The 13164-nt window shown below is 44.9% G+C and overlaps 1 protein-coding gene across 2 annotated transcripts in view; it reads right to left on the bottom strand.

Moving 5' to 3' along the window:
• Positions 1–13164, bottom strand: part of igf2r (insulin-like growth factor 2 receptor) — a 29467-nt gene that overhangs the window by 11946 nt on the left and 4357 nt on the right. For both annotated transcript variants that reach the window (XM_061704992.1, XM_061704991.1), the window contains exons 3-30: positions 12765–12877; positions 11020–11118; positions 10773–10905; positions 10434–10545; positions 10071–10179; positions 9835–9994; positions 8847–9039; positions 8288–8391; positions 8041–8205; positions 7680–7826; positions 7372–7527; positions 7079–7216; positions 6844–6994; positions 5520–5688; positions 5327–5442; positions 4691–4850; positions 4441–4617; positions 4258–4353; positions 3893–3994; positions 3074–3236; positions 2695–2871; positions 2477–2623; positions 2141–2295; positions 2027–2065; positions 1825–1912; positions 1065–1274; positions 850–980; positions 316–419 (exon numbers count right to left, since the gene is read on the bottom strand). In XM_061704992.1, the coding sequence (XP_061560976.1) occupies positions 316–419; positions 850–980; positions 1065–1274; positions 1825–1912; positions 2027–2065; positions 2141–2295; positions 2477–2623; positions 2695–2871; positions 3074–3236; positions 3893–3994; positions 4258–4353; positions 4441–4617; positions 4691–4850; positions 5327–5442; positions 5520–5688; positions 6844–6994; positions 7079–7216; positions 7372–7527; positions 7680–7826; positions 8041–8205; positions 8288–8391; positions 8847–9039; positions 9835–9994; positions 10071–10179; positions 10434–10545; positions 10773–10905; positions 11020–11118; positions 12765–12877 (3814 nt within the window). The remainder of the gene's footprint in view (positions 1–315; positions 420–849; positions 981–1064; positions 1275–1824; positions 1913–2026; positions 2066–2140; positions 2296–2476; positions 2624–2694; positions 2872–3073; positions 3237–3892; positions 3995–4257; positions 4354–4440; positions 4618–4690; positions 4851–5326; positions 5443–5519; positions 5689–6843; positions 6995–7078; positions 7217–7371; positions 7528–7679; positions 7827–8040; positions 8206–8287; positions 8392–8846; positions 9040–9834; positions 9995–10070; positions 10180–10433; positions 10546–10772; positions 10906–11019; positions 11119–12764; positions 12878–13164) is intronic.

Raw genomic sequence — 13164 nt, forward strand, 5'->3', positions numbered from 1 at the left:
TTCTTTTGGCTGAATATTTACTCAAGTAATTATTTGGAGGATCTTTTTTACTTGAGTGGTATTCTAAAGTAAAAGTACTTTTACTTTAGAATAGCAATTGCCAATTATTGGCATCGCTACCCACGTCTGACAAAGACAATACATATACAAAGAGCTCACACTTTGGGCGGGTTGGCCCGCATTGCGGCCGCCATATTGGATGTGTCATATCTGCCCACAAACAAATGTTTTTGGTGTTTCCCACACACAAACAGTGACGCATTGTATGCGACAATAAAATGCATCAAAGATGGAGCTGCTTGAGAAGCATCTTACTGGTATGAGCAGCTGGTGGTTTGGACAGGGACGCATGCGAGTGCGGTGGGCCAGTTGAACAGGTAGGTGCAGTCCGTAGTCTCCTTAATGAACTCTGGTGCTCCCTTAGGAGAGAAAAAAATGCACCATTTTAAGGCGTGATTTATGAAGCTCCCAAATAGCGGGTTGCACGTGCAGTGGTGGCCGTGTTGCGCATGATTTACTGAGACTGCGATCTTTATACTAAGAAGTCTTCCGAGCAAACGACTGCACATCAGCACAATATTCCATAGTGACGTCAAGTAAATGGAGTGCCTCAGAGAAGCGGCGAGGTCTGCAGTGATGACCAAGCGGTTTGTTACCTGCAAGGCCGCTTAATTAGACAATTGTTCGCGAGGAGGACCAAAGCCGAGCACAGGAAACATCCCGACAGCTCATATCACGTATTTAACATAAGCAGTTCCAAACATTTCTAGGGGGTGGTGAGAATTTTTGTGAGCGTTGACCGTAACTCGTAATTAGGTAGAAGAGTTGCGACGGAAGTGTGGGGCTTACAGGGTGCATTTCCGGGTGGCAGGAAAAGTAGATCTCTGTGGATCGCTGGGAGATCCTGTGGCATGTCTCTCCGTTGGTGTAGTTCAGGATCAGCTGATCTCCCACGTAGCTCAGCAGCTGGTTTGCCATTCCTGCAAACCAGCCAACCGCAATTACACAAAAGCCAGACGGCAAAGATATACGACTAACTGGGATGCTTTGTTGTCATCTGGCACCTGCTATCTTGTGGTTGCTTCCGTCCACCTGGCACGAGGAGACGACGTCGCTGCCCGTGTCTTTGTCGGTGCAGACGCCCCTCTGGAGCCCGCCGCACACCGACAGGTGGTAGATGTACTTGTCGCTCCTCACTGGGTAATCTTTGCCCTTCAGGGAGCTCAGGTTGAACTCGAAGCCGCTCCTCGGGTCGCGGACGCGGCACTCGTCACCTAAAGAGGACCCACGGGCGAGCACGAGCCTTTGAAAACCATCAACCTTTTCACATTCCTACATTACTCAAACACACTGCGCACATTATTTTCATTACATTACTTTCGAAAATACACCGGAAGTACCAGGATGCTGGCGTGTAGGTGGCACTTCTCACAAACCGTAGGAAAATAACAATTACTACTTTCCTAACAGCCATTTATCATGCTTTTGACTCATCATTACATACGGTAATGTAAAAAACAAAACAAAAAACATATCCCAAACGATTTATTTTCAGTTGGGTACCGTTTTCTAACCTTTTCATTTTTTTTTTTTTTTTTTTTATTTAAACAAAAAAATATAGATATATTTAAGATAGACATTTTAGAAGAGTAAATTGCCTCTTATTCTTTGACTACATGCGGACACATGACAATGCAGTAGTATAAAATATGTATATATGCAAACTATGCTAACCACGCCCGCACAATTAATTAGTGATTCGATCGCCAACTGCTATCGAGTTAGTTGCCATGTTGGCATCCTCCCGCGTGGTGATGACAATACCTTGGGACTTCCTGATGGGACAGGCCACGGACGTCCGCCAGATGAAGACGTACTCGCAACCGTCCTGCCGGTCAAACATGGGGGAGCCCTGGAAACAAATAAACAAACACAAACACACACACACACTCAGAGTGTCTCTCGCCAAGCCCTATTTCTTTTCTAGAGGCGAACGTGGCCAGGAAGAACGTTGCAGAACACTCACTGGGCTGTCGTCACACAGCAAGATGATGCGCGTGGAGTAGCGCGACGTGGCGCCGCGCGACGTGGCGCCGCGCGACGTGGCGCCGCGCGACGTGGCGCCGCGCGACGTGGCGCCGCGCGACGTGGCGCCGCGCGACGTGGCGCCACACTTGTCCCCGTTGTGGTACAGGACGCTGATGGAGCCGTCCTCCGCCACCTGCGGGCTGGCCTGGACCAGACCGAGGCTGTAACCGACACCACCAATTACGCCGCACGCACCCAAAGGACCCACTGCAGGGAGATGCATTTTGTACTTATTAGATTTAGATGGCGCCTTTCAAGGTACACAAAGAATCTTAATAACTCATGGGGCTAATTCAATTTAAATGCGCGCATGTGTGTTGATGTTACTAAAGTCAGACACTACTATTCTCAACAGATGCGCCGCATGTACGAGGAATCGCTCACTGACCGGGACAGTCCTTCAGAGGGGGGAGGGGTTTGCAGACGTTGATGTAAAAGCTGCGTGACTTGACAGCGTCCGTATCTATGGCAACCCAGGGGCTGTCCTCGCCGCCTCGGACCAGGTGACTCAGGTCGTACTCGTTGCCGTGGGAATCTGAAGGTCACACGAAGGCACGTTTCATTTAAGAAGGCGGACAAATCTCCCGAGCTCCTCCGTGTCCGTACCGATGACGCGGCAGTCCAGCGGCGCGGGGACGCAGGCCAGCGCGGTGGAGAACTCAAAGAGGACGTCGTGGACCACGTGGCTGGGAAGAGTGTTCAAGTTCTCCCGCAGCAGCTTCAACGAGCCAGGGTGCGCGTTTGGATCGCACACGAAGTTAATGGTGAAGGTGTCCCGAGTTGCTGGAGAGAAAAGACGGAAAGTCTCAAACCAAAAACACAGGGGTGAGGTTCTTCATTTTCCAACAGGGAAAGATTGCAAAGTTTAATACAAAGCCATAAATTGTATTCTTTTAATAAGCTGCTACTTGTGTAGATAGGGTACATTTTGTTCCAAACTGGAAATCATGTTCAACAACGTTAAAAGTTGTCATATTCAAATGACCTGTGGAATCGTCCCGGGGTCCCTTGTATGTGAGTTTGAGGAGGCCGTCTGTGGAGTACTGCAGGGTCTTCTCCACGCCCACCACGCTTACGGGATGCCCGTCTTCCAGCTCGCAGCCTGCCATTCCCGCACCGCAATCCGCCATCTCTGAGCAGATGTTCACCTGCGAGGCGGCACGGACCAGGACCGAGCGTTGAACTTCTCAAACGTAGCAATGAATTCAAGAACCGATGCGTATAGAACAAGTGCCGGTGTAAATTATGGCGGCTGCATTTGTTCTTTAATCTGGCTCACCAAGCATTTGCTTTATCAGGAGCCCTTTGACACGTGTAATATCAACTTTGCACATTTTTCTCCTAAAGTTGGTTACATTAAAATGTACTTATTCATTTTTGTAATTATCTCATTTGATCATTGTTTTATTATAAAAACATCACTTAAATTTGACTTACAAACCAACTGTGGCCTTTGAGCACTAGTTTGCCCACCCCCGGCAAAGTGTGCATATTTATAAGGAGATTTTGTGTGCGTGTGTGTGTGTAAATTTAGAAATAAGGAGGACAAAGTCCAGTGCGTAATATCAAGTGTGCGCCTATTTATAAATTGGCATAGTTTTGATATTTCATCTCTAAATATACTTACACACAAGTATCTTAGACACCTTCGTACTTTGCTTTCTGAATGCAATCTTAATCCTTAATAAAACGCTTTACACATGTAATTGTGTATTATTATTATTATTATTTATGTTGACATTGACTTCTGCAAAGGTGTGTCACAACCAAATACCCGCAGGAAAAATCCCAAGATGGGTCTTACCAGGAAGTCCTTTCCATTGGCTTTGGTCTTGTATCCGGTCTCGGAGGCTAGCGGCTGCAGGTTGAACTCCAAGCCGCTGTCCGGATCCATCACAGCACAGCTCTGAAATGGAAGCACATTGGTCACTTTGCCGGTTGTGGCCTTAAAATAAACCCCAACAATCGGATTTCCCATTTTCATCGATTTTTTTTCCTCCCCTTCAATTATAGAAAAAGTCAATTACAATGATGTTTTTGTTTGTTCCCTTTCTGTTCTGTTCAATGTTGTTAGTGTAAGCAGTGCACATCAGCTAAAATAAGCAAAGAAATATATGAATTCAAATCGTCTTGACTAATAAACTCAACCTAATCGCTCAAATGGCTCACGTCATTCTTGGTCGTGGTGATGGCGCAGGCGGCCCTGGTCTCCCATATGAAGTTGGCGGTGCAGTTCTGGTACAAGAGGAATCGCGGGCCCATTGACTGCACGCCGACAACAACAACAACAACAAAAAAGTGACACGGAGAACGTTGCGCTAGGCCCCGCCCATTCAGAGTCTTTCCACTGACCAGCGTTCCCCTGGTGCACACCAGGTGGATCCGGGTGGCGTACGTCAGCTTCAGGCCGTCGGACTCGCAGGGGTCGCCGTCCGTGAATTCTAGCAGCAGCCGGTCGCGGCGCTCGATGACGGGTCCGCGCTTGGAGACGCCCATGTTACTTACGGATAGCTCTTCTTTTGGAAAGCCCTGGAAAATGTCATTGTGAAGAGACTTGGCTTAAAATATGTGATACAGCTCTCAGTATGAAGCACACGCGTACCTGCGTGGTCGTGTACTTCATCTGGCAGACGGACGCGTGGCGCTCGCAGCCCATAACGGCGTTGACGGGCCGACATATGTTGATGTAGTACTTTCGCAGGTTGCCGGTGTCGGACAGGTCCATGGCCTGCCAGTTGACGCCAGACTGCGTGCGAGACAAGCTGCAGACAAGAGGAAGAGCGGACGTGAACAACTAATCAACTGCGAACGGCGAGCAACGCAACGTAAGCCACGTAAAGTGCAAATCCAAAGCTAGAGTTTGCCATGTAGTCTAATGTTCAAATGTTTGGGGTCACTTTTTCCCACCAATGACAACAAAATTAAGTTAATCGGGAATAAAGTCGAGACACTGTTAATTTGGTAAAAATGAAGTGCATTTCTAAGAGACCCCCAATTTTTGGAACAGTAATGTACAGTTATATATGCAACGTTGTGTTTTCATGGAAAACACGAAATTGTCTGGGTGCCCCCCAACCTTTCAACGACAGTTTAGTTGTGTAAACTATTATTACAGGCAAGTGAAGTCCGAATATTTTTAGGAGGGCATCTAATAGTTATGGATTTTCGATATTTGCGTCAGGGCTGTGTCCCTAATCGAAGCAAATAGCAGGTCTTCACTGTATTCAAATGACGTTACCTGGACACGTCATACTGGTCCAGCGTGTTGGGATCAGTCACCAAACACTCGTGAGGCCTTTCGGGACATGCGTACGACGTATACCAGTGGAAGTTATACGTGTATTTGTCTTCCACCTGCACCCAAAAGAATAGCATTCGAGAAGCTGCTAGTCAAAACATTCGGCAAGAATAAAAAGGTACAGCGGGCCGACCTGAAACTCGGGATTTCCAGCGCCGGCTTCAGGGTCACAGAGGAAGGAGATGACGGTGGACCGGAGCGTGTGCTGCTCGTTGTTGTACTGGGAGCCGTTGTTGTACGTCAACTGGATCAGGCCGTCGTAGTAAGACAGCCGCGAGTTTGCCTCCCCCAGACTCCAACTGCTGCAATGACGAGAGAGAAACATCCACATGAAGACAGGGGTGGACAAAGTATGGCCCACGGGCACGTGTGTGTGTGTGTGTGTGTGTGTGTGTGTATATATATATATATATATATATATATATATATATATATTTTTTTTTTTTTTTTTTTTTTTACCCTGGCCCACTGAGCATTTTTTCATTATTAATTTTGCAGTTTTTTTAAAATTACTAATTAAAATGTATTCAAATGTATTTATTCAAATAAATAACTGGATAAAGAATGTATGGTAATGAATAAAATAAAAGCATTTGTAAAATAAAAATATTTTTTAAAAAATGTACTTAATTCAAAATGTTCAGTTAATCCTAATTAAATTAGTGATAATTAAAACACAAATTTATGAAATGTGGTCACTATAATAATTGGAGTATAAAATATTTCAGGTGGTGCCGATCCGATCACAATATATGAAATCAGGTGTGATAATGTAATTTTACCGATAATCAGTATCAGATGAAAACCAGATTTTTAAATTATCCTAATTTTTAAAGGTCCCAAAGCCACAAAATAATCCTGAGGTAAAAATATATTGCCAAACAGAAGAGCAATAGCTGAGTTTGATATCATACAATTTCATGTTTAAATTCATGTCATGTGGTGGAGCAAAAAAGACGAGAGGTAAAAAACTAAACCAAAAAAATCCTTTGTGTGTTCACCACTGATATGCTACAAAATGATTTTATTTGTGTAAGTGGTTTCAACCACTGCTGCAATAGATTTATAGTCACTATAAAAAGTTAGCACATTGAAAAAAAAAAAAAAAAAAGATTTTAAAAAAATTAAAAATAAATCCTTGGAACCTCCCTAAATATATCCATCAATTTTCTGAACCGCTCCCTAAATATATTGAAATTAAATATTGTTGTTTCGTTCTTAAACTTAAAGTCATTATCATGGATGGTACAACGGTATTTTAAACCCTGCAATATTATACGACTGTAGAATCCCATACAAGGCAGTTTTTTTCCTCAATCATGACACACTTAAATGTGAAAGCACACATGGGTGTACGGCACATTCTTCTTGAAAAGTGTGCACCTGGGACAAAAGTAAAAATTCATTAAGACCCAATAACTTGAGAATCTGCATTCAATAGATTTTGTTTTCTTTACCTTTTTTCTACCTGGCAGGCACCGGCCTTTTCAGGACAGGTGGCGGCTGTGACCGGGCCGCACACGTTGATGTAGTAGTCGTAATTGTCGTTGGTCAAGTTGTAATAGCCGCCGTCGGCCTTGGTGAGCGGCGACAAGTCGAAAGAGAAGCCTGGCGAGTGAAAACATGTAGTCGCTTACTTTCAGCTCATCCAAACTGAGACTTGGCGGCGTGGACGCATTTTAAGCGGCGTACCAGCCTGCAGGTCCTCCACCTTGCAGTTGTCCCCTTGCGTCTTGGAGAGGACGCACGCGGCCGCGGTGTACCACTCCAGCTCGTACACGCAGCGATCCGATGAGACGCTGCGGAGGACCGGGGCACTCTCCAGATCTCCTGCAAGAGAGACAAAACTTTGAATAATTCCTTTGTCATTTGATTTTTCGATAAGTGAAAGCGGAAACATCAGATTAAAATCACAAATCTGAGTTTTCTGCTTTTCATTTGAAAGCCGCATCACCTAGCCTTAGCATGACGATCATTAAGCCCACCTGGTTTGCACTTGAGCGTCAGGATAGTTTGAATCTTTGTGGTTTTGTGGCTGCAAAAGTCTCCGTCAGTGTACACCAGTCTGATGTCATTTCCCTTTTCGGTCTTCTGTGGGGAAGACAGGAAGCTGCCCAGGTTGATCATCTTGTGCTCTTTGTCTGAAACACAAAAACAGCACCAAAGAATAAAGCTCACCAGAGATCCTCCGCTTGGTTTCAATATATGGAATGTAAAAGAGGTCGATGACAACTTTTGGGTGCTCCTGTGTGTTCAATAGTGGGCAGATTGACGATTAGGAGTCTCTTCTTACCTACGGCACAAATGGCGGCGTTCTCCGGGCAGCCGGCAGCACCTCCTGCCTGGACGACTTTGTGGCACACGTTAAGGTAGAAGCGCTTCAAGTCCGACTGCGGGGATTCGACATCCACTGCCTCCCAGTTCCCGTTCAACTCCGACCCTGGAACGAAAGAGGAAAGATATTTTACTTTAGATTTCCAACCATAACACCCACATAGCTACGACATCGTTACAATGTCGTATCTACGTTTTCAGTAGATAGCTGGGGATAGGCTCCACAAAGGGTTAAAAAAATAATAATAATAAAAAATGACCAGGTCAACCACGAATAGGCGAGTGTTCACTAAATTGAATTATTCTTTATGCACACTCACCAGGTAAGCGCGTGAGGGGCGAAAGGTCATAATGCTTGCTGCCATCCGTAACCCGGCACAGAAGATCCTCCTTCTCCTTGACGCAGGCGTACGCGGTCTGCCAGTTAAAGTAGTACGTGCAGTCCGTCTCCCCGACAAACGCCGGCGCCCCCACGCCGCCATTGGCTGAGCAAAAAAAAAAACACCACAACCCAAATAAGGATTAGCGGGTGGCGCCGGAGAGCGATGCTGGACTGAAGCTTCTCACATGCATTCCTGTTGCACTCAAAGTTGATGATGGTCATCCTCTGGAAGCCCGTGGAGCACCGGGCGCCGTCGGGGTAGATAAGAGTCAGATCGCCGTCTGAATAACTGAAAGAAAGGGAAGACGTATTCAAAATTAACTCCAAAAAAAAATCGAATAAAATAAATACAAGTGTCTGTAACTGAATTGTTGAAATCATTGACATTCGAAATGGTTTGAATCAGTTAATTAAGTTGTGTAATATGGTAGGATGAGTTCAATTTGGAAAATGTCTCCAATGGGATTTTTCTTTTTCTCCACAGAAAATGTAAACTTTTGGGAATGTGAAAAACAGTTGCCCGAATGTCCTGAATGAAATGAAGATTTGGAAGTTGGAATTGTGTGACATAGTTATGTGGAAGGAGCAGAAGGTAAAAAAAAAAAAAAAAAGTAGCAAAACTAAAAAAAAAAACTAAAAAACTATAAAGAATAACGTGTGTGTGTGTTGCAAACAATGTTATGTTCACCCACAGCAAAAAGAGGCCCGTTCTGACATACATTCAAGAGAGAAAAGGCAAATTACCGCAGCGTCTGGTTTTGGTATCTCCCGGCCACCTTCTTGACGTTGTCTGTCTTCTTCACCTGGCAGGAAGAAACAAATTCTCCCAGGTTGCTGCATTCGTCCGAGGGCACTTTTCCGCACACGTTCAGGTAATAAATGTAGCTTTCCGTCCCGTCGCTGTTTGACGAATGGGCATAGTAGGGATGGTCTGCGGCTAGACACAAACACATTTGCACAAGATCATCGTGGCTGGACAATCGACCGATTTGTGTTTATTCATCAGGCCATCTTTTTTTGAATGTTTTGTTTTATTATTATTAATAAAAAACATTTGTATTGCTTGCATGTGTACAGCTTGCACTAACGACAATGGCTGCGAACAAAAAAGCGCTCGTTAAAAAAAGCGCGGGCACAGTGTCGACAATTCGTCCGACACTTCTCGCTGGCGATTTTTCAAAAAAGTGACAAGTGACTTTAATTCCCGCAAAGAGACGGAGTTGAGTCACATTGGGAAGTGTTGACCCAAGATGTGTGCTTCCGAGCCGCAAACATTTTGCTGAGGTCGCCTTGCCTCACCCGAACAACTCTACGTGTGAGAGCTGGAGGGCGTGCGACGTTACGCTTAAGTAAGAGCTCATTTTAACACTCATCAGTTTCAAACCTTTTTATTTATTCATTTCAATTATTTCTGTGGAAGATGATGCAAGTTAATATTTTGGGGGAAAAAAAAACAACTTTCAACTCTTTTTTTGGTATCAGGATCCCAGAAGGGGGGGGGGGGGGGGGGAATAATAAATAAAACAATAAAATCAAAAGCAAAACTTGTCATTTGTTTTTCTTTAATTGAAGGGAGAACAATCAAATGTACTGAATGATTGGTGCGCCTATCCCTAGATCATCATCACTAGTTCCTTCGAATATGCAATAAAGTTGAATTTATTGGAAATATTTGATTTTCCTGTTTTAAGTTCCACAGGCAATAGGAGTTGCCACCGTTTGGACGACTTACAGCTCAAGGTGAGCGGCGTCAAGTCGACGGCGATGTCATGCTGCTGGCTGGTGAGTTTGCACGTGTGGCTCTCCAAATAATCCCTGTGGCAGGCGTACTCCGTCGCCCACTCCACCTCGTAGCGGCAGTTGGCCTCCGCCGTCATCTTGGGGGCGTTGCTCTGTGACCGGAAGAACACACATGGAGTCACACACGCGGTATCGAACACGGCACGTATACACGTGAGCGTAACCGACCGAATGTCTGCTCGACGGACAGATGAAGGTGATGGTGACGGCGGGAGAGTGTCCGTTACAGAAGACCGGAGGAGTCACGTCGGCGCTCACGCTGTACTGCAGCCTCAGTCTTCGCAAGGCGGCGAGCAACAGAGGACACCAGGGAACGACTCATTGAAAGTAGTGACCAAGAAAACAATGCTACAATACAGTTAAAAAAAAATAATAATAAGAAGGAACTTCATAACTTAACTACTGTAAATAACTGCCCCCTACAGGATTGGAGTGGAAAATGTTACTTTTTTTTTTGTTTTTTTTAATCAAACCTGTCAGACAGATGTTTTAGATTGTGTGGCTTTGGAACTCCAGACTCGTTGAGGCTACCTGTCGTTGGATAGGAGCTCTAAGGGCTTGGCGGGAGAGCCCATGTTGTAGCCCACGTTCTTGGTGACCAGGCAGGCGGCAGAACCTTCCGGACAGCGCGTTTCTCTGCCACCTGATGGAGCGCAGAAACGTGTGACTTCGCATGATAAAACCTCACGAGGATACAGTTGTGTTCTGAATAACAGCAGTGTGTTGAAAATGCATTTTTTGTTTTTAGGCTGTAACTAAGAATCGTGGAATGTGGCTCGAAGAAGGCGATGTGAAGCAGTTGTCAGAAAGTTGTCCACGCTGCTATTGTTCGAAACACAACGCCATTCCAGCGCATTGAGGGCGACTGACTGAGACTGCGGCAAATGTTGACGTAGAAGTCGACGTCGTCGTCGCCGTCGTCCACCAGGTAGCCGTCGCTGACTTTGATCAGCGGGCTGAGGTCGTGCTTCTTACTGTCGGAGTCAAAGGCGAAGCAGGGCACCTGCGCAAAAACAAACACACAAACAACAACACGCACAAACAAACACGCGGCAGTTAGGTTACCGACTGCGTCTAATCGTTCATTGATCGTCTTGTCTGTCAAAAGCGCCGTAACCTCTTTGTGCGGTTTGAACTTGTCGCTGCTGCAGGCCACGTAAGTCCTCCACTCGAAGTAATGCACGCACTGGGACACGGCCACAAACTCCGGCGTACCCTGCAGGCCGCAAACACAACAGTTAAAGGGGACATACTGCATGAATCGAACTTTAAGCCTGCTCTTGCGAGCCAAAATTTGAAGGACGCAATGAGCCTGAGATACGTCGGCAGCAAAGAAAGCCACAGAATCCGCCCGGCATCGGATTCTGTGGCATCGGCATCCGATTAATTGCAAGTCTTGCCATTTTACGTTTGCAGTTTCAAGATAGTGTGACATTCGTTTTTGAAAGAAAGTCCCAGTTTTTTTGGTTTAGTGCATGCAAACCTGGAAAGTTGGCAACCCATCAGTAAGCTACGATGCGGAATGCAGCAGAAGACATCTCGTGAAGCAAGTGTCACGGAGGGCGATCCCAATGGAGTCAGGGATTTCGTTGTTGTCCAAAAGATAAGAGACACAACAACTATGACATCTAAGTTCGACCTCACTATAAATCGCGCAAAGACAGTTAACAGTTTAGGTCACCAACAGCTGGTCAATTGATTATGCATTAGGCTCAAGTCACGGTTTCCTCATCAGGACATTACTTTCTTTTTATATTTTTTTTTTCTTCCAAGTCAGCCGCTTCTCGTTACAGCTTTATCACATTTGTCAGCCTTGTGCTTTTTTTTTTTTTTTTTTTTTTTTTAAAAAGGAACCGTGACAGAACATCATCTTCTGCAAGCGTGACTTTCCAGTCCCCGACCGTTTCTCGGCTTGCCCCACGAGAGAACGCGAGGCAGGTTTGTTCTGCAGGAGCAGAAAGTGGCAGGAAGTGACGGATGCCGCCGAACCGAAGACTCCCACGATCGCCAGCAAAAAACCTACGACACTTGCTCGCTATTGTTGCATCCGTTTCCTCTCATTGTGGTCAAGGGCATATTAAGAGTTCAAACAAGTTGGAGCACTATTGAAGATCAACACTTACTGTAAATTGGGAAAATATTTCATATTGAGGATTTTTTTGTTGTTTTTGTGGTCCTGTCCAGACTTTTATGACCAAATAGCGTTGTACTGTTAAGGCAAAATATTCAATTTTGAGGCAAAGAACAATATATTTTTTTATCATAAGCTTTTTGTGATCAAAAACTGTTTTGATTGCAAACAAATACATTTTAAACGCAAAAAAGATGAAAAGATTCTCATTTTGTGGTTAAAATTTTCTTTTCTTTAACCAAATAAAGGTTTCTATAAATGGCAAAATATTCACATTTAGTCTTTTTGTTACCAAATGTGTTTTAATAGCATTGTTACATTCACATGAATTTTTTTTTTTTTTATGCAAAAAGCAACCATTTTATGAGTTAAGTTTTTATGAGGCAAATCACACTTTCATTGTCGAATGTTAAGTTGCCTCTTTGTGACCAAATAGGGTTTCCATTGAAAATGATAACAATATATAGATATTTGGGGCCAAAATATGACTTTCTGTGGTCAACCAAAGCATTTTCAAGCAGAAATATTGCACTTTTGAGGGCTGATATTCACTTTTTGTGTCAATGAATAGCACTCCAAGATGTTGTCGTGCATCTGTGTGACGTGCGTACGTGACATCAGAGCTCACCGACGTCGGAACTGAAAGATGGCCTGCTGGCCCGCCGCAAGGCGCCTTCTGACTGACACAGCGCTAACTGTTTGGCTGTCGGCGAATGCTTCTCGGGTCTCACCATGGTTTTGCCACACTGGAAGCCGACGGTCGTCTGGATGTAGTTTCCCGCACATTTAACAGTGCTGTTGTAATCCAGGACGGTTCCGGACAGCCTCCGCAGGGACAGCTCACCTACACGGCGAGAAGGGATAAGATGTGTGGAAGTGGGTCACACTGCACACACACGTTGCAGGTCATCTTTTTTTTTTTTTTTTTTTTTTAAAGGGCAAAATGATCCCATACTTTGGAGATTCTCTGTCTTTTTTCCTGGCTGGGCACCATTGCGCCAACTTATTTCTACGTGAGCCTGCAGTAACATTAGATCGTGTGGGAAAATGATCACTGCGAAGCTTCAGAGCGAAGATTTTTGCGCTGACGTTATTTGTAATTGAATTATTCAAGTTATTCGACTAAAGATT

This window comes from Phycodurus eques, chromosome 18, assembly GCF_024500275.1.
Source record: "Phycodurus eques isolate BA_2022a chromosome 18, UOR_Pequ_1.1, whole genome shotgun sequence".
In the NCBI taxonomy this organism is placed as follows: domain Eukaryota; kingdom Metazoa; phylum Chordata; class Actinopteri; order Syngnathiformes; family Syngnathidae; genus Phycodurus; species Phycodurus eques.